The following is a 22,191-nucleotide window of genomic DNA, read 5'->3' on the forward strand; positions in this document are numbered from 1 at the left end:
TTCCCTGGAGGATTTAGCAAAGATAACAGGTTTTCAAATCTTATACTTATTTGGAAAATAAGGTTGTGGTTTTCATTTATTGGTATAAATTGGTTCCAGCTGTTTAAGAACTCAATGGACCTATTGCTATTTATAAATTGGAAGTGGCTAAGTTAACTGTAGCTCTATCTTTGCATAATTCTCTGCAATTTCAGGTTCTGATTTAGATGGATGCTGGAATATCTGATGAGCTGAGTAGAAAAATATGCTTAATAAAACTATTTTAGTGATAAAGGAAGTGATGGAATAGAGGACAAAGATCTTTGCAGCCTTCAAAAACAATCAAAGCATGAGCAGCCTTTTACAAGAAAATGGGGGCTAATGTGTGATAAATTGCAATGCATTGGAAGGAAGTTCAGTGTGTAGACACTAGTCAAAGCAGGTGATGGAGCAGTTCAAGATGCTCAACTCTTTACTAACTTCCGGCAATTGCATCTTCAGCCTATAGGGCTAATGTGATAGCATTCTGTCCTTAATCTATTGACTCTTCACATTGCTTGGTTTCTTTCAAAACACTGCTAAATGGACAAGCTTTTGCCACTCTTTCTAAATGTGCTCCTTTGTCTCAAGTGCCATTTAGTGATTATGTCACTAATAATCATGTTCAGCCACTTTCCTACATAAAGCTGCGATATAAATACAGATAATCCTTGTTCAACAAACATTAAATCCAAATTAGATCTAATTAAAGATAGATTGGCTATCTGATTATGCACGTAATTTTTATAAGCTGCACAAATGATTTGCACTGCCCCTTGGACTTTTTACATAATTCTTGGCAAGTCTGAAAAGAAAGTTGATGATCAATGCCAGGGGTTTTTTGTTACCTTTGACTGTTGAATCTAGAACATTGGTGGCATAATCTGAAGATAATAAATTAGTATTTTAGGTCTCCCCTCATTACTTGGAGGACTGTGGATGTTCAGTCATTCAATATGTTTAAGGGTGAGATCAATAGAATTTTGGGAGTCTGGGGTTATGGAGATTGGACAAGAACATGGCTTTGAGTTAGAGAATTAGTCATGGTATTAAAATTGCAGAGCAGGCTGGAGAACTACATTTTTTTCCTTTATTTATTTAGTGTTTTCATATTTTAAGAGTATTTGAACAATACATATGCAGGTTCTGCAGATACCAGTATAACAGACTGGTATCTGCAGAAACCTGCATATTATTGACAGGTATAAACCAGTGATTACAATATTCAAACTGTTTTAGTATGGAATACTTGATTTAGCAGTGCTTGTATATCATTATTGTTAGTAAGTTCTGAAAATTTAATTTGTGGGTAACTCTTAGGGAACTGGAGAAATCAGTAGTGGACAACAGAGGAGATGGCTGTGCCTTTGCTGATACCCAGAAAGACAGACTTTTTTCTCCCTGCCTCCCCACATTGAACTACACTCGGTAAGTGCAGAAACTCAATGGACACATTGTGAGATCCCAGTGTGCCAAAGATAGAGAATAAGTATAATACTTCCTAACAATATAGGAGACAGATTCTCACAGTGTGGAGATTAATGTTTAGGATATAAATTCAGAATGAGCATAGTTTGCATGTGTAACCTAAATGTTTGTAGCATATGAGCTTCATTGGCAACAGATATATTGCCATCAATTAATGCCCTCAAAGTTACTTAAAAAGATGTGTTTGGGAGGGAGTTCAAGGATTTCCACCAGTGATGATGAAGTAACAGCAATATGTTTTCAAGTCAGGATGGTGTGTTACTTGGAGGGGTCCAGACATGTACTGCCTTTGTTCTTTGAAGTGGTTGAGTTTGTAAATTTAGGAGGTCTTGACGAATTGTTGCATTGCCTCTTGTAAATAATACATATTGTGACACTGGGTGTGCCCTTGGTGGAGGGAGTAAATAGTTAAAGTGATGTATCTGATTGCCATTCAAGCAATCTGCTTTGTTCTGGATTGGTATTGGTATTGGTTTATTATTGTCACTTGTACCGAGGTACAGTGAAAAACTTGTCTTACAAACCGATCTTATTGATCTTGATTATTGTTAGAGCTGTGCTTATCAGGGCAAGTAGAAAGTATTTCATTCTACATCGGACATGTCCTGTAAGCAGAAGAAAGGCTTCAGAGAGTTGATAATTAAGTTATTTTCCATATAATACCTGGTTTCTGACGTCCTGCTGTAGCTAAAGTATTTTTGTGGTTGGTTCAGTTAAAAATTATAGTTAATGGTGACACTTAGCAGAATTTTGTCATTGGGCAAGTCATCAAATGTCAAGAGGAAGTTGTGTTCGATATCATCAATGCCTGACATGTTATGTGGTGTGAGTGTCACCTGCTGCTTGCATCAGTCTTCCTATAAGTGAGGTCTGTTTCATTATCTGTAGAGTTGCAAACAATCTGAATACAGTGCGATCATCAGTTAACATCACCTCTTCTGCCTCTTGAGGGAGCAAGCGCTCATTGTTGAGGTAGGTGAAGGGCCTTGGATGTTGTCCAGAGGAACCCCTGCAGTGCTGTCCTGAAGCCGAGATGATATATTGCTTGTTTACGATATATTTATCGCTTTTGATGTACAAAGCCCAATGTACGAACCAGGAAAAGTGGTTCAACTTTGGCATAGAGAAAGATTATATTTGATCAAAAGGAAAGGTTTATAATGTTGCCAAACAGAGCAGTAAGCCCAAGGATTGGAAAAATTTTGGATTTCAGCAACGTTGGACTGAGAAATTGATAATGAAAAGGAAATAAGAATAATATAGCAAAGACATAAAAGGGGACTGTCAAAACTTCATTAGACATATGAAGAGGAAAAGATTAGCAAGTTAATATTCATAAAAAGAGTAGTATTAGATACGTTCCTAAGGCTTGAGGATCTGCATCCCAGCAGGGCAACATAGATTTCTGAAAGGAAAATCATGTTTGACAAACCTATTAAGAGTTTTTTTTTTGCAGTTGTACGTAATAGAACAGATAAGGGTGAACAAGTGAATGTGATTTATTTGGAGTTTCAAAAGCACTTTGGTAAGGTGCCAGGGAATTATTAAACCAAATTAGAGGACCTGGGAGGGGTATATATTGATCAACAGGCAGAAGCCAGAGCAGTAATAAACTGGGTAGGGTAGGACAGTAGACATTTTTGGGTTGGGAAACTCTAATTACTGGGTTGTTGCAGAGATTGGTGCTGCGGCCTGTGGTGTTCACAATCTACGTCAATATTTTGGATGAGGAAACGAGTATAATTTATCCAAGTTTGCTGGGTGGCTGACTTGGTTGTTAGGAGGATGCAGAGATGCTTTGGAGGAGATAGACATAAAGTGAATCGACTAGTGGAATATAATGTGGAAAAATGTGAGGTTGTCCATTTCGGTAGAAAACAGGTTAGGTGGAAATTTTTTAAAATGGTGAACAACTGAAACATACTGATGTTCAGAAACATCTGGGTGACATTGTACATAAATCACTGAAAGTTAATATGCAGGTTCAACAAGCATATATATGTTGGCCTTTTTTGTAGGAGGATTTAAGTGCAAGGAAATAGATGTCTTAGTCGTAGCTACAGAGAGTCAGACAGTAAGAAAACTGTCAACTATAACTATGGTTTGATAGGGCAGTTTCCCTGGCTGAGACATTAAAAACCAGAGGGTTACAATCAAAATAAAGAGTTAGTCATAAGAGAAATTTCTTCACCCAGAGGGCAATGAATCAGTGTCTTACAAATTAAATCATTGAGTCAGTCTACTGCTCAGAATAATTATGTAGAGAAAATGTTGACACAAAGATGTAAAAATGGACTGGATTGAGTGCAGTCCAGTCTGCTACATATACTTGGCACTATGCTAAAACTGTGGGCACTCTCACCCACTGCAGTGCTCATGGGAAGGACAGTGCAGGAGCATCTTTGTGAGTCAGAGCAGCCTGTGTGTTGTGACCAGGTCTTAGGTGGCAAAACAGATTCAATGGATTTAGGTAATTAAAACAAATATTTAACCAATTAAGAACAGAAAAATAAATTAAATTGAAGTGCAAGAAAAGTTAAAAGGCATAAACGTAAAGTAAAATAATAAACACAGAACTTAACTTCAACTCATTCAAATAAATTGGGTTGCTGCTCATACAGCAGCCATGGCTGGCTGAAAGCTGAGAGGAGTCACACAAGATCACAAGACAAGGGAGCAGGAGTAGGCCATTTGGCCCATCGAGTCTGCTCCAAAGAAAAGGGGGGACAAAGAAAGAAAAGGAATGAGAATTGGGGTGGAAAGTCTGCTCCATGAGGGAAAAAAAACTATTCTAACCCCAATTTCTGGCCTTATCCCCATATCCCTTGATACCTTGACTAATTAGATATCTATCTATCTCCTCCTTAAACGCCTCCAATGATCTGGCCTCCACTGTTGTACGTGGCAAGGAATTCCATAAATTCACTACCCTCTGGCTAAAGAAATTTCTCCTCTTCTGTTTTAAACCTGTACCCTCTAATTCTAAGGTTGTGCTCTCTGGTCCTGGACTCACCCACCAAGGGAAAAAGCTTGGCCACATCTACTCTATCCAGTCCTTTCAACATTCTAAATGTTTCTATGAGGTCCCCTCTCATTCTTCTGTACTCCAGTGAGTACAGTCCAAGAGCCGACAAACGCTCATCATACGTAAGCCCTTTCATTCCGGGAATCATCCTCGTAAATCTCCTCTGAACCGTCTCCAACATCAGCACGTCCTTCCTAAGATATGGGGCCCAAAACTGTACACAGTATTCCAAATGAGGCCTCAATAGTGCCCCGTAGAGCCTCATCACTTCCCTATTTTTATACACTATACCTCTCGAAATGAATGCCAACATAGCGTTCGCTTTCCTTACCGCCAATCCGACCTGGTGGTAAACCTTCAGGGTATCCTGCACGAGTACCCCCAAGTCCCTTTGTACTTCTGTACTTTGAATTTTCTCCCTTTCTAGATAATAATCTGCCCATTTATTTCTGTTTCCAAAGTGTACAACTGCACATTTCTCAACATTGAATCTCATCTGCCATTTCCTTGCCCATTCTCCTAAACTATCTAGGTCTCTCTACAACCTTCCTATCTCCTCAATACTCCCTACTCCTCCACCTATCTTGGTGTCATCTGCAAACTTAGCCACAAAACCATTTACTCCATCATCGAAATCGTTAACGTACAGAGTAAAAAGAAGCGGCCCCAACACCGACCCCTGCGGAACACCGCTAGTAACTAGTAGCCAACCAGAACAGGATCCTTCTATTCCCACCCTTTGCTTTCTGCCAACCAGCCAATGCTCCACCCATTCTTTTATCCTACCTGTAATTCCATGACCTCTCATCTTATTAGTCAGCCTCTTGTGCGGCACCTTGTTGAAGGCCTTTTGAACGTCTAAATACACAACATCTACAACCTCTCCCTTCTCCACCTTACCTGAGATTTCCTCAAAAAACTCCAATAAGTTGGTCAGGCAGGATCTTCCCTTCACGAAACCATGCTGGCTTGGACCTATCTTGCCTTGCACCTCTAGGTATTCCATAACCTCATCCCTGAGGATCGATTCTAATAACTTTCCCACCACCAATGTCAGACTAATAGGTCTGTAATTTCCTTTATGCTGCCTCCCACCTTTCTTATACAGCGGAACTACGTTTGCGACCCTCCTGTCCTCCAGAACCATGCCGGAGTCTATTAATTCCTGGAAAATTATCACCAGTGCTTCTGCAATCTCTAAAGCCACCTCCTTCAGAACCTGGGGATGCACCTCATCCGGTCTGGGAGACTTATCAGTCTTTAGTCCATTTAGCTTTCCTAGCACCTTCTCTCTAGTAATCCTAACTGAACTCAGTTCCATACCTTAAGACCTCTGACTATCTGGTATATTGCTGATGTCCTCCACAGTGAAGACTGATGTAAAATACTCATTTAGTTCCTCTGCCATCTCTTTATCATCCATTATTATCTCTCCTGCACCATTATCGATTAGCCCTATATCAACCAGTGTCTCTCTTTTACTCTTCATATATTTAAAAAAACTCTTAGTATCCTTTCGAATGTTATCTGCCACCTTCCTTTCATAATTCATCTCTTCCTTCCTAATGACCTTCTTAGTTTCTTTCTGCAGGTTTTTAAAAGTTTCCCAGTCTTCTGTTTTCCCACTAATTTTTGCTTCCTTGTATGCCCTTCCCTTTGCTCTTATTTTAGCCTTCACTTCTCTCGTTATCCACATTTGTGCCTTTTTTCCATTCAAAACCTTTTTTTCTTAGAATATATCTATCCTGCATTTTCCTTATTTCTTGTAGAAATTCTGTCCATTTCTGCTCTGCCTTCCCTCCAGCTAGCTTACTCTTCCAGTCAATTTGGGCCAGCTCCTCTCTCATGCCACTGTAATTTCCTTTGTTCCACTGAAATATCGATACATCAGTTATCAACTTCTCCTTCTCAAATTTGAAACTGAACTCAATCATATTGTGATCACTAGTTCCTAATGGTTCCTTTATCTTTAGTTCCCTAATCACCTCCGGTTCGTTACACAGCACCCAATCCAAAACAGCCAATTCCATGGTGGGCTCATCAAGTTGCTCCAAAAAGCCGTCCCGTAGACATTCCACAAACTCTCTCCTGAGATCTACTGCCTTGCTGGATTTCCCAGTCCACCTTCATGTTAAAATCCCCCATAATTATCTTAACATTGTCACTCTGACACGCTTTTTCTATTTCTAACTGCAACTTATAGTCCACATCCTGACTGCTATTAGGGGGCCTAGATATAACTGCTACTATTGTCCTTTTACCCTTGCTATTTCTTAGCTCCACCCATAAGGATTCCACCTCTTCTGACCCAATGTCCTTCCTTTCTATTGATTTTATATCATTACTAACCATCATGGCCACACCACCCCCTCTGCCTCCCCGTCTATCCTTCCTGTAATACACTGTGTACCCCTGGTCATTCAGTTCCCAATCACATCCGTCATAAAGCCATGACTCGGTGATTGTCACAATGTTGTATTTATTAATCTGTAGTTGTGCCACTAGGTCATCCACTTTATTCCTAATGCTACGTGCATTTAAATATAGTACATTTAGTCCAGTATCTGCTACTGATTTTGTTGTACTTCTATTGTTCAGCAAATTATCCTGACTTTTCACCTGCCTGTCCTTCTTGCCATCCTCACTGCACACTATCTTGGACTTGTTTCTATAAACCTCCTCCCTTACCCTAACATCTTGTATCCTAACATCCTGGTTTCCATCCCCCTGTCAGATTAGTTTAAACCCTCCCCAACAGCTAAGTTAAACATTCCCGCCAGGATATTGGACCCCTTGGAGTTTAAGTGTAATTCATCCTTAGTGAATAGCTCATGCCTCCTCCAAAAGAGGTCCCAGTGATCCAGAAATTTGAAGCCCTGCACCAGTCACTCAGCCATGCATTCATCTGCCAGATCTTTCTATTCTTCCATTACTTCCATTAGCATGTGGCACAGGTAGTAATCCTGAAATTACCACCTTAGAGGTCCTACTTCTCAACTTCCTTCCTAACTCCTTGTATTCCTCCTTCAGGACCTCTTCTCGTTTTCTACCTATGTCATTGGTACCTACACGTACCAAGACTTCTGGCTGATCACCCTCTCCCCTCAGAATATTCTGGACCCGATCCGTGACATCCCGTACTCTGGCACTAGGGAGGCAACACACCATCCAGGATTCATTGTCGGTTTCGCAGAATCTGTTATCTCTTCCCCTCACTATAGAATCCCCAATAACCACTGCATTACTCTTTCTCCGCTGGACCACAGTACCAGGCACGGTGCCAAAGTCCCAGTTGCCGTAGTCTTCCTCTGTCGGGTCACCCTCTCCAACGAAATCTAAAATGAGATACCGATTTTTGAGGGGGACCACCACAGAGGTACTCTCTACAAACTCTTTATAACTCCTGTCTATTTCCTGCTTGCTCTCCCTAATCAGCTGAAGGTCATCGAGCTGCTGCTCCAGACTCTCAACACGTTCTTTGAGAAGCTACATCTCGATGCACTTTGTGCAGATGTAGTCATCGGGGAAGCTGGTCGGCTCCCAGGGTCCCCACATCTGGCACTCTAAACATAAGACCAACCCCAGATGCGTACTGCTATAGCACTGTCCAATACTATACTACTGAGATAAATAAACCGGTGACTCACACCCACTCTATAAATCTCGCCTCTTACCCTGTCTCGCCGAAGCCCGTTGAGCCCAAAGCCCAAACCACTCTGCTCCCTCTCACTCTGCTGCCCGCTCCGATGCTGCCTGCTGGATATGGTGGTCTTTTTCAATCGCCTGCGTGCTTCCGAGTGACGTCATGCGACTGTGCAGTCACTCGCCGCTATCCTGAACGCTAGAAAAAAAAGACACTCGTTCGTCGTTAATTTCCGGCACTCTCCGCTCTCTCGCAGCTGAAAAAGTGCAAAGTGCAACTGATTCTTCAGTTCCACACAATCCAGAAAGCAAAATAAAACTCTGCAGATCATGTAAGTCATGAAATGAGAAGTTAACAACCTGAAATGATAACTGCTTCCCTGCTGTCTGACCTGCTGACCATTTCCAGCAGTCTTTTTATGTCACTCTGATGTAGAACTGTCCCTGGACATGATCCAGATGTGCAGTCATCTCAGCTCAAACATCTCTGACTTCACATTGCAGTGCTTGGACACTGAGCATAGGTGTGCAGATGCTTGGCAGCTCCATTTGAAAATACTGACCATTAATGGAAGTAGATCCAGCCCATTGAATTCCCTTTTCGAGGTCTTATGATCCAGAGTACTGGGATGAAGACAACAGGCCTTGACTGCGTGCAAACTTTAGTTGAATTGATTGTAAGCTTTTTGTCTTAAGCATGAGCGCAACATGTGTCAGGTTCCATTTAGTCTAGTTTTAGTCTAAATCGCTGGTGCAATTTAGAAGTATCACCATGTGCACTTAACAGCTCAAAAGGTTTACATTGCTGCACTCGAAGGAGTTTAAAGTAGTGCAGGTTGTGTCCTATTCTATTCTTGTGTTATAGAAGGTTGTAAGGTATTTTTGATGGCTTTTTAAAAAAAATACTTTAAACCTTTGGGATTAAATTCACGAGCATCAGCCTGATCAATTATTTTAACCTTGGACAATTAAGATGAATGTGTTTGCATGTCCAAATGAAGCTTTGGACAAGGTTGATGTGGTTGTTTGGAGGAAACACTTAGCAAAGATCATACCTTATTAGTTGCATGGTGCAAGTTCGTAGGCAAAAGCAAAGTTTGGGCAACTTGCTCCAGGGCTTGGGTAGAGTGTTGCTAGTTGTTCAGCTGCAAAGAATACGTGCCCCAACTAAATGGTAAACTCACTCATTGCCCTCATGAGCTATGAATTATTCCTGAATAATTCATTGCCAGTCTACAAAGGAAGTTATTAAATGATTTTTGGACAGCATTAAATAACCAGCACGAAAGGGAAGAGGGGAGCAAAATATTGCTTTTTGATGAATCAGTTTAGTAACTGATAAGATAAGTCACATGTACATCGAAACACACGTGAAATGCATCTTTTGCGCAGAGTGTTCTGGGGGCAGCCCGCAAGTGTCACCATGCTTCCAGCGCCAACATAGCATGCCCACAGCTCCTAACCTGTACATCTTTGGAACGTGGGAGGAAACCAGAGCATCCGGAGGAAACACATGCAGACAAGGGGAGAACGTACAAGCTCCTTACAGACAGTGGCTGGAATTGAACACGGGTCGCTGGCGCTGTAAAGCGTTACACTAACCGCTATGCTACCGTGCCTGACTACTGTGCACTATTAGGTTCTACAGTTCTCTCTCTCAAATACACACGTTGCAATAGCAGAACTTGCTTACAGGAATAATAGCAACTTCTAGAGCATGACAAACTGTGAGAGCTTGCTGGAGATAGTGGACAAGATGAACAAATAGGTGGCAGATACAGCTCAACTTGGAAAATGAGTTGGTACACTTTAGGGAAAACAATAATGCTAATATCCTGAACAAAGATTGAAGAACAAAGCATTCTCAGCTTCCTTCACCACACCAATCGTTTGGTGTCTTCAGCTGTTCTCGCCCTACGTTTTAAGCATCTCCCTCCTTTTCTCTGCTTTTCAGTCACTCTCTATAAGAGTTGAAGAAGATCTGTACTAATGTCTCCAGTTTTGCTCCTTGAAAATACCTTGAGATATTTTACTTTATTAAGGGCATTATCTAAATGCAGGTTGTTACTGTGACTAATTTTGGGTACTCTATAACACTTACATTCTTCCTGAAATAGAGATGATGCAGAAGAAATTTATTAAAATGATAATGGGAATGTCAGGCATGTTATGTGGCGAGACTAGAGAAGCTGAGGCTCATGTGTTAGGATAGAAAAGGTTGAGGAAGTCAGAGAGGTATATAAAATTATGAAGGGCTTTTAACTAGTAAATAGGAAGAACAATTTCTATCAGTTGGTTGGCCAGAAAGGAAAGATGCACATTAAGTCCAGAACCATGAAGAAGGTAGGAGATTTTCATTTGAAATGCAGAGAGCAAAAAGATATATAATATCCAGCCAACAATAATGTTAGAATTCAAATCCATAGCACCCATTTAGAAAGGAAATGGATAGGGGAGTGAAATGAATTAGATTACTTTTTTGCAGCATTTGCTAGTATGAAGTCCCGATTCGCCCCCTTTTGTAATTTTTGTGTCTGTCTAGTGCTGTTATATTACTAACCTTATTTGTTTTTTATTTTTGCTCTGTCTTCCTCCAGCTCAGCAGAATTAAGCTATAAAAATGGAAATATCACAGAAGGTGGCTGTAGGAAAGGATTTGCCTCTGCACAGATGACAGCAATCTTTCCAAAGTAAGAAATCATTGATACTATAAGTTATTTTCCATTGTTTGCCACGCTGCACACTGAATTAAACAGTTTGCAACCTTTGTCATACTTGAATTGTGTTTCAAACTCTGTATCTCTTCAGAACAAGGAGTGCCAATTTCCACCTCTAATAATGTAACAGTGACCTCAGCTCATTTGCTAGAAAATCATTCACCTGTATCTCTTATTTCCAGACTTGATTTCTGAAGACACAGTCGGTTAGCTTCCCTCACTCTTGTTCCTAAAGGAGGTCATCCAAGAACCCGCTGCTTTTGCCCTAACTTGTCTTTATTCTGCTTTTCAATCTATATTGGAACATCACTAACTTGTATCTCAATTATAAATCCCTTAATTTGACCGTTCACTGTGGTACTGAAGGAATGGTTGTCTACAAGAGGTGTTGTCTTTCAACTGCTATGCTATACCAAGGCTTTGCCTGCCTTCTTGCACAGAGGTGAAAGATCCTGTCCAGTTCAAAGAAAAGTTTGGGAGTTCACTCTGTGTGAGTGTCAATTTTTACTCTTTAGTCACTAGCAATAAGATGAATATTCTAACTGTGTTTTTGATTGCTCTGTGCAAATTGGCTGTCGGGTTTCTCTCCCAGGTAAGTGGCTGTTTATCAAAAGCTCTCCTGAGGGCACTATATAACTGGTGATAATACAGCATCCCTCCCTGATGCTCTTGTTATTAATTGTAATACATACTGGTTTGTTTTCGAAAGCTGGTCATCAGTATTTCATACTATTTATTAAACAAAATTCTTATCTGACCCATCTGTCCTTGTAGACTGCAGCTTGATGTCCAGTTTCCTTTCTTCCAGTCTACTGCTCAACATTCTGCAATTGACCAATTGGTCCTGCAACAAATTGCCGTGCACAGATTGGCTGATGTATTCATCCAGAAAAATAAATAACTGCACTGAAAACTGAGTTATTGGATACACGAAGGGCACATTACAGCAATGCTGTGTAGGTTGCCTGGAAGAATAAAGCCTGCAAGAATGAACTTGGATAAAGGCCTTGCATTCATAATCTTTGGCTGTTATGGCAGTGGAGGTTGTGATCTGCTATTATTGTGGATAGTGGGGATCGGGGTTGGGTGAAGAGAATCAAGCAGAGGTGGAGAGTGGAAGGGATGGATGTGGAGAGAAGATCCTTAAGTGGAAGCAATTGGAGAAGAGCTGGAAAAGATCTGTCATGAAGATGATGAGTGCAAGAGCAGCGGAGAAGATCCCATTGTGATGCCAACTAGTGTGGGATCAGGGCGTGCGGGTGCATTGGAAGGTGGTGAAGTTTGAGGAGGGAATAGATGGTGATTATTTGTGGATGTGTTGGGATACAACTGAGTTTGAAAATGATTGGGATGGAATTGCTTGGAGAGATATTTGGTGGGGGGTAGGAGAGAGCTTATGGAGATGATTGGTTCGGGTTAGTTTATTTGGGGAAATGATATGGTTAGGCTGGTGCCTAAGGACAAAGTCACTGATGAGTGGGCAACTCTGGGAATTTAAGGAAGGCACCTACCTTGAAGAAGGTGTACAACTTGTACTCACTGACAATGGAAATACAAAATAAAACTCTCCTTTTAAAAACTGCTTCAGTATTGAATGGGCTTCTTGTACGTATTTGTGCTGTGCTAGTGAAAGAAGTGTCCAGAACTGGGCTACCTTTTCAAAAAATACTTGATTGCTTTTATAGACGTGGCTTTTTTTAAAAAATGACTTCACTGCACAGTGCAACAACAGAGTATTTTAGACCACTATACAAAGTCTAGCTTTGTTTTCCATTCAGCCAAAAAAATGTATCTGGTTTTTCATTAATTTTCTTTTTTTAGGAGCTTAATGGATACAATTTTGCTGGTTAATCACAAAATATTTGTGATGAATTACAATATGTATGGTAATATATTGATTTGTGCAATAGCTTGGTCATTTTAAAATTCCTTTAAGTTCAGGTTTTGTTAGCTGAGCTGGAATCTACTTTGTGGCAGGAAATTGCAGTATAGGGAAAATTAAGCCAACAGATGAAGCTATTGCATGTAGTTGTTATGACATATTTTGGCCTTGGTACTTTCATACCTTTTAATTGCAAATACATCAATTTTAATCTGTCAAGATGTGCTTTCTGATGCCTTTCTATAGAACTATTATGTTAATCTGATTGTTAGCTTGCTAATGATAGGGCTGGCAATAAACATGGAATCGGCACAATTAATGATGAACGTTTGTGATTCCTTTTGAACTGGGAAAGAGAGAATAATTAGTATTGAGCATGAGAGGCCCTTAAATGTGTCTCTGAGCTTGATAGTGTGGCAGTGATCTTGTAGCCATTTAGAGGTGTTGTTGGATTTCTCCTGCATGTTTGCCAGCTCTTAAAGGTTGTACTACATGTGTGGAGCTATCTCAAAATGATGTTATGGCCCAGATAATCCAGAGTTGGATATTAATAAAGTTAAAGAAGTAGTATACTGTGAAGTATTACTGTTGTACCCAAAGTAGGGGCCTGCATTAAAAATGTTAAAGTAATGCTTGCCGTTTCATCATTTATCATTAGTTTATTTGTGGCTTTTGACGGGTTTATAGCTGAAAATAATGTAACTGAATGTTCCATGTTCCACAAGAAAATGGCATTGGGTAATTTTACTCGGTTAAGCTAAGCACGGCAACATAAATCGATATTGTGCAGCTGAGATCATACTTGGAGTCATGGGGAGCGTTCCTAAATGCTGACCACGCTGAAGTTTTCTCATTGGACCTTGCTATCTAAAAGGTTTATAAACTAGACTTGAATTTAAAGGAACATAGAAACATGATGGCAACAAGTGATGCAGAAGGCCTTGATAGCTTTGTCATCAGTGACCTCGATCAATCATGCTGGAGAAGCATTAATAATGGATGTAAAGAAATCCAATGTCAGGCAATCCCTGTTGAAAGTCAAAAATTGTGCTTGGAGTTAAGTGCAGGAAACCTCCTAAGCAGTTATTTTTAAAATTTGTTTTAATCTGAAGATTTGCAGGTTAACTTTGGATATAAATACCATAATATGTTTGTACAGCACAATTTTTAACAAGAAACTATATATTGCACCTACTTCAAATAAAATAAAATTGAACATTCTTGTCAGCAAATGTTGAGGATAATGAAATTGCTGAAATTCCCATATCCTTTACATGAGTAATACAGCAATAATATTCTCCTGACGCAGGGACTTGACCCTAAACGTGGACTATCCCTTTAGCTCCATAGATGCTGCCTGACCTGCTGAGCTCCTCCAGCAGCTTGTTTTTTGCTCCAGATTCCAGTATCTGCAGTCTCTTGTGTCATGTCTTCAATAATATTTTTCCCTCCAGATGAAGTGAAGCATATTAGCAGGTTCTTTTTCTTCTATCTCTTGACACAAATAGTAAGACAAAAATAATTAAGTTTTTGAATGTCTTTTTGAAAATGCTAAACTTGTACAAATGAACATTTTATTTCTGACATTTTTGTTGAACAAATTGTTATTTTTTGAGGGAGTGGAGAGTAGGGTGGAAATTCATGCCCTAAGGCTGTTGTGTATTTTTACCACTTGGGTAAATTTGTTTATTTTTAAGTTGTAAGGCTCTTTTGAAAGACAATTGTAACTAAAATATAAGACCAAAAATGAATGTGCTTCAACTATTTTACTTCATGGAACAAGGATTTGACTCATTTTCTGTTAACTATATTATGCTCAATATACTTTAAATTTCATAAGCACCAGAAATTCCTAATATTTCTGATCCAAAATTGTACTATTTATGTAGTTTGAGTTTTACGAGTGCCCTTGTATGGTAAGTGTAAATATTCTTGTTTCTAAATTTACTCTTCTAGTTCACCTCTCTGTGAAGTATTTTATTTCCTAATGGTTTTTCATGTATGTATTCAGAAAAATCATGTTAGAGCTCCACAACTGTTCGTATTTTTATCCATGAAGCGGTATTGGTGAACTGTTGTGATAGTGAAAGAGAAGGAGAAAAGCATGGAGAACCTGTGATTTGAAACACCAACGTGCAAAAAAATCCATAAAGAAACAAAAATTAGAACGTAGAATTTGGTGGCTAAAGGCAGCCTAACATCTGATAGGATTCTCCAGTAGAGGGGAGTCTGTTGTATGGTGTATTGGTGCTCTTCCTTCAAATATGTAAGCGCCCTTTAATTAAAATATCCTTTAATGTAAAACCTGTTAAGTTATTTTGTAGTAACGCTGAAGAACAAAACTTGACAATGAATCCTATAAGTAGATAATGGAGGAGAAAGGTGTTTCATGAGCATGCCAGAACTTGAAACTTGGCACAGATTATGAATAGGGCAGCATAATTTTGGACTTTGTTTAGGGTGAAAGATGGAAGAGGATTGAGAAAATTGAACGCTGATATAACAAAAGTAAAGTTCACTTTTTCAGCTTTTGAGTGGTTAAAGAAGGGAACAAACCTCCGGTACTCCAGACATAGAAATATTAAGGGTTATTGAGGCGTTCAGAACCTCAGCTCTGGTTCACATAGTTCATAGAGGTTAAAAGCTGCCTGGTCCATCCTCTGACAATGATTAGGAAGGAGAGAATTCAGTGGAACAATTTTAGGAGGGGGCTGAAACCTTGCAAGCATTTAATTGGAAGAAATGTCTGTTCATTTAGTACTAGATGATAGATAAGCAGCATGACAAATTATAGGCAATGAATGGGATGAGGGAGGTGATAACATAGGGCTTAGTATGATTGGCGTGCGTGTGAAATCTGTGGAGAATATTTCTGAAGAGTAGTATGTACGTTAAAATAGGAAGGGATTAAGAATATTTCTGTGGGGAACTGCAGAGATAATTTTGCTGATGTGGGGAGAGAAGCTCTCAGGCCATGATTTGGATGAAAAAGAAGGAAGCCAGGCAAGAGCAGGTCCACTCAGGTAGACAATGGAAGAGACTTCTGATGTGGTTTATGTATTTAATACACACCCAAGGTTGCAGACAGGTTAAGTGGGATAAGGAGAGATGGTTCTGACAGTTACACTCACGTAGGATGTTAATTATCACAAGTGCTGCTGAATAAATCTCATTGGAGCATTTCAAACGTGGAGCTCAGAAAATGGCAAACATTTGGAAGGCAACAATGTGTTGAAGAAATTTGATTACAAGTTAGTGCAGGGGAGGGAAAAGTTTATACTATCACCAAACATGAGGGCCAGGCAGGAGTTTAGTGGGAATAGTGTTGGGAGAACAAGGAGTTTTTCATGTGCAAGATGGGTTTTGTGACGGCATGAGAGGAGAAAATGATGGAAATTAGAGAATGATGCAAACTTGGGCTTAGATCAGCAAGTACTTCAGAGTAGTTTTATTTTGAAGTCCTTGGGGAAGGAAAGGTTGTGGCACAAAGAGGTGATTGACAAAAGTTCTTAAGACTGGCTCACTTTTTGGAGGTCATGGCAGAAGGATGAGTGGGGTGTCATAGCAGTATTAGTAAGGAATTTTATCACAGCATTAGTATGTAATGCTCTTGAGGCGTTGGAAATTAAATGGTAATTCTTTACATATCAAATAAGAGAAATAGAAAAGGATATTTTTGAACTATAAGGAAGAGTATGAAAAATAGATGGGACAAGAAAATGGGTAATTACCATTACAAGATGAGAGAATCATAAAAGAAATACTGCATGGAAGGATGCTATTTGAGCACACAGGCTTTCTGTTGAATAATCCTGACGGTCCTATGAAATAAAAATGGAAAATGCTGGAAATATTCAGTAGATCAGGCAGCATTAGTGGAAAGATAAACAGTTAGTGTTTCAGGTCTTAGACCCTTCACCCTTGCTTTCCACCCCACTAGCATCTGCATTCAGTGGATCGTCCTTCACAATTTCTGCCAGCTCTTATAAGAGTCCACCACTAGACACACATTCCCCTCCCATCCCCTTTTAGCATTTCAAAGGGAGCAATTCCGTGGTCTGCTCTTCCATCCCTGCCTGCCATCCCCTGTCTTAAGGCCCTTTCCCATGCAACTGCAGGAGATGCAACACCTGCCCTTTCACTTCCTTCCCACCATCCAAGAACCCAATCTGTCTTTCCAGGTGAAGCAGTGATTCACATGCACTTCTTCCAATCTAGTGTACTGCATTCACTGGTCACAGTGTGGTCTCCTTTACATTGGAGAAGCCAAACACATTGCAGGATCGCTTTGCAGAGAACCTGCATTTGGTCTGCAGGAGTGACTCTGCTTATCTGATTCCCAACCACCTTAATTCACCATCCCTCTCCCATTTTGACCTTTCTGCTTGTGGCCTCTTGCACGGTTACAATGAGGAACAATACAGGCTTGAGAAACAAAACCTCAGTCTCACCGACTTCACTAGTGCTATAGTCTTGTTAATTCTAATTCCATTCAGTTCCTCTTTCTCACTAAACTCTTGGTTCCATAATATTCCTTAGGAAAAAGTTATCTATGGAGGACAAAAAATCTTGCTTAAATTCATACTGACAAAATTAAATGGGACAAATTTTGTGTGTGTGTGTGTGTGTGTGTGTGTGTGTGTATTTGGCAAAATAGTATCCTGTTTATAATTTATCAAGGACATAAATCAAACATCTTTGGTGGGGCATTGGTTTAGTGGCTCCTCTAAGAGAGAGAGCACTTCTGGTGAAGCACTCACAACCATATTGGAGCATCAGCCAAGATCTTTTTGCTCAAGGTTCTGGCTTGGAATCTCTTGATATCAGAACATTCTGATTCAAAGGTGAATGTACGTTACCAATTGAATGTTACTGATGCAAGATTCAAAGTTCTAGATTTGCCATAGAGATCTGACCGAAATTAATCATCAAGAGTTATTGGGGTAATTAGGGAGTCAATTATGAAGGGTTACTAATTCATCATAGGATTGAGAGCACAAGATCATTAAACACTTGCCAAAACATGATATTTGGAGTGGGAAGATTTGAAGAAAACCAAAGAATTTGGGTTATTTTTGGATTGCTCTAGAAAAGTTGACATTGATATAATGCATAGCAGTTTTTAATAGTTTTTAAATTTGGATTTTTTTGTCAGCATATATGTGGGAGATGCACACTAGTTGAAAGTTAATTGAAACCTTTCGTTTTGCTCAAAGTCAGTTAAAGTATTTGCCAGCAGGCAAATTTTTCCACATTAGATTAAAAAAAAATTAGCAATTAAAAAGCAATGAGCAATGCTGCTAAGGGTAACAGAATCAATGCAGAAAGATCTACTTAAGAAGCAGATTATTTACTTAATAAATTAATAGGCTCAATGGGCCAAATGGCCTACAGGTTTAGCAATGTTTTCTCAGTAGAACCCAAGAGAGGGAACAGTATGGGAGTTTCATATCTAAGTCCTCAATTTGTCTAAGCATTCTGTATTCTGAGGATATGAAAATCAGTGTGCTTTTTATTTTGCATTTTTAATCTCTGCAAGTTTAGTAATATCATCTTTCCTTGTGTGCAGCCTGTCGGTACACCTGCTCTGTTGGATGATGGTGTGCCTTTCTATGCTGTTAACATTGTCATTGGTCACTCTTTATAATACTATTTTCTTGTCAGATGTAATAAAACGACATTGATATTTAAATATAAACTTCTTTCTACTAAGTTATCTCAGAGTAGCTAGCAGTAATTTGAGATTGACACCTTCAATAACTTGGAATTTATTTAATTTCTGTTTTTTAAGAGTATTCTAATGTTATTGCTGGAAACGTCGGAAGTTCTTCAAGATTGAACATTATTTTGGTAGAGTAGTATAATGTTGGTGTATTAAGTTACACAGTCTGTGAGATTGATTAAGGGCACAATTGAGACTTTAGGGTTTCAGTGCAGTTTAAAATGTTATTAGAATCTGGAAATAGTCTCTCACTTTATTCATTACCTTGAACAGATGGTGCTATTGAGCAGACTTCAGTGATTAGATCAGCGGTTTAAGGAAACTAGGTTCTTGTTGGAGTCCAGCATTGACTTGGGAGAGACAATCTTCCTTTTGTTGGCTCGCATCAGCTGTGTTGAAGTGGTGCAGTATGTTTTCTTTTACATGTCACAGCTGTCGTATAAAATCCAAGATATAGTTTAAAAGAAAATTTGGCAAACATGGTATTTGTCTGTCTCACCTCTGTCATACTGATAGTGAAAAAGGTAATGAGAGAAGAGATTAATAAATATTGTAGGACAGATGTCTGTTGTACTCTTAAAAGCTTGAGCCATATGGTGGACTGATGCAGTCTGTTAAGTTCATTGAGGCTCTATGTCATGTACTCAAGGACAAAGGTTTGTTCTATGTCACAGACCAACTTTTGAACATTAGCTTGAAGGACAGGGTAACGTTGCCTGAATTTTGGCTCTTTTCAATCCTCCCTGTTTGACCATGTTTTCACCTCCCTGTTTTCACCTCTCTGATTATCCTCTCCTTTGGCTTATTGTTAATATCCACTTGATTAGGCTGCTATGAAGAAACTTAACTAGATTATATTTTGCTAAAGGCATTATACGTAAATTGATTTGGGTGCTACATGCACTACTGCCATGGAATCCCAGCAATAGTGTCCTTGCCTTGCTGCCAATCTGTTTAATGCCCAGTGCTTGCTGCTGTACTGTAATGAGGCTTCCCTGTTTTGTTATGACTTGTAAAGTTATGCCTTGGAATTTTGGATCATTTAGGATGGAACAGTTTAACAAGCTGGTAATTACTTGTACTTATTCATCAAGACAAAACATTGTACAGTGCCAACCAGAAATCAATACTCATTCTGGTGACAGCAGATAATACAAGGGCACCTAATAAAAAGTAACTGCCTCCTCTTCCATTTTTAGCTTCCATTACTTCTTGCCTTTTTTGGGAAGGGAAACTATGTCAATTCTAGGGGAATTGATAACTTTCACCAAGAGGCCCCAATTGCCTTTGGAAAAGTGAAATGTTTTGGTGTCATTGTTCTATGGTCTGATGCTGGTTTTATTTGCTCCCTTTGAGTGTCTTTCAATTTAGACTTGTCTTGGAGTTGGTTAAAATTTTACTTTGTGGTTTAAAAATGCTGCTTCACTGGGCTTTAGATCAGAATCAAAAGCTCAGAATATCAACTTAGTTGTGATGCATCCTATCTGTTTCCTATTACATGCTGACAACACAGCAGTATTGTTGCATTTCTACCACATGCAGCTTGTTAATCATTTTGAAAAGTGGCCCTTCAGGATGACGTAGAAGGCTGTCTGATGCCATTTCAGTCATTTTTCCAACATGCATCACTTGAGCCTTCCTATTACTGTTTCTGAGAGCCAGTTTATAATTCCCACTGGTTAGAGGAAAGGCCTTTGCATGCAGCAAGTCTAAAGCAATGACGTGTCAGTAGACATTGTGAGATATAGCTTAGAGATTTTGTTATGCAGAATTTACTTGATTGAGTAGATATGTACATGAGACAGTAAGTGATGGCAATGGCAGTTAATATAGGTGAAAACTGAATATGTTCTTTAAAGTGGAAACTCATGGAGGGGGACTAAGTTGAAATGTCTTTTATGTATATTTAAAAAACAAATCCATGATGTATATTTAAAAACCCTGAGCCTATTAGAGCATATTATGTGTTCTTGTTTTAAATTGCTTGAGCAAAATGGTTTATTCTCACAAAACATATTAGATTTCATTTGCCAAGTTCTGTTTCATTTGGTTTTCAGTTTGTCTGCCTGGAAACAGTCATCTTTTTATTGAAAGAATGCAGATGGAAGCCATGGTTAATCTCGGCAAAAATTTTATTTTCAATTGTATCTGTGCTTGAGAAAGTGATAAGAGACATAGAGCACAGAAATGGGCCTTTCAGCCCACCGAGGCTGCGCCAACCAGCTATCTACACCTTTTTAATTCTCCCCTCATTCTCTTCTACTCTCCCCTCCTTTGCCCCACACCCCAACCAGCTTTAACCACTCACAAACTAGGGATAATTTACAGTGGCCGATTAATCTACCAACCAATATGTCTTTAGGATGTGGGAGAAAACTCACGTGGTTACAGGGAGAATGTGTAAACTCCATACAGCCACCAACTAAGATCAGATTGAACATGGATCTCTGGTGCCTGTGAGGCAGTGAATCTGCTAGCTGCACCTCTGTACCACTCAAAGTACAAGAAAGTATAAGATCATTCCAGATGAAAGGTTTTGACCTGAAACGTTGACTATTTCCTTCCACAGATGTTACCTGACCCACTGAGTTCCTCCAGCAGATTGTTTTCTTGCAATTTATTTTGTTGTTGTCTATGTTAAATAACTTAAGTGAAAGTTATTACCCTTTTAAAAATGCTGTGGGTTTAGATGGAAATGTTTAGATATACAGGCAGCCCCTGGGTTACATATGGTTTCTATTTCTGAGATCTGTCCATAAGCTGATTTCTCTGTTGGTCAGAATTGTCCATTTTCTATAGTTACTCATACTGTAATGCTCTACATACATATGCTATAATTTCATTAACCTATAGTTAAACTATTGGAATATATACTGTGTCCAGTTATGAAATATTATTATACAAGCTTGAAAAATGCTTTAAATATGTATGGAAGAATTTGCATAAACTCGGCTCACTTGTAACCTGGGGAGCTCTGTACAGGAATGTTAATCTTGATATAACATTTCCAAAGTTCCTGTTGTGGCCAAGGTGAAAACAGCTTGGGATTGTAAAATAGAGTGACATCAGGATCTGGCAGGATTCTACAATTTTCACCTGAAGGGGAGAGAGTGTGAGTTGATCTTTATTCCATGCTCGCTGTACTAAATGGTCATTGTTCAAGTTTTCAGAGTGTGCTGGGGGTTCTGCACTTCACACCCTTGAAGATTCTCAAGCTAGACCCTGTTAATTTCTCTTCTAGTGTACGTGCACTTCAGAAGGACAATATTGAAATCTATGGTAACTGGAATAAACATAAGTTGCATCCTCAAAGAGCGAACTATGTTGTTGCCGTATTTTTTTAGTAGGGGATAGATGTTGATTTTTATTTTCTAATTTGTAAATTGCTGTAACTATCCCTTGTTTTAAATGCCAATTGTTTGGATTTGGATTACAATGTACCTTATTATTCTTGGGAACATTACCAGGCATTGGAGAGAGGAAACTCTATTTTCCTGGTTTGAGTTTGTGCGTTAGATCTCAAAGATAAAATTGTTTACCGGCCCTACTTTTTAGTGATTAATGGGTAAGCAGTAAATGGTTGAGGATAAATTTTTAGTTCTTAATTCATTACATAAGGCTACAAATTGACTTTACACCATTAAATCTTGAAATGCTGCTTTGTAGCCATCCATAATCAATGCAGTGACCCGTTGCT

General features: G+C 39.3%; 1 protein-coding gene across 8 annotated transcripts in view; it reads left to right on the top strand.

The window, feature by feature from the left end:
* The window catches only part of LOC127568085 (CMP-N-acetylneuraminate-beta-1,4-galactoside alpha-2,3-sialyltransferase-like), a 377,111-nt gene that overhangs the window by 157,866 nt on the left and 197,054 nt on the right, over window positions 1–22,191 (top strand). For 6 of the 8 annotated variants that reach the window (XM_052011378.1, XM_052011379.1, XM_052011381.1 and 3 more), the window contains 2 exons: window positions 1,339–1,446; window positions 10,771–10,863. In XM_052011378.1, coding sequence (XP_051867338.1) covers window positions 1,339–1,446; window positions 10,771–10,863 — 201 coding nt within the window. The remainder of the gene's footprint in view (window positions 1–1,338; window positions 1,447–10,770; window positions 10,864–22,191) is intronic. The other 2 variants (XM_052011382.1, XM_052011383.1) reach the window with 1 other exon arrangement.

Source organism: Pristis pectinata, chromosome 3 (genome assembly GCF_009764475.1).
Source record: "Pristis pectinata isolate sPriPec2 chromosome 3, sPriPec2.1.pri, whole genome shotgun sequence".
NCBI classification, from domain to species: Eukaryota; Metazoa; Chordata; class Chondrichthyes; order Rhinopristiformes; family Pristidae; genus Pristis; species Pristis pectinata.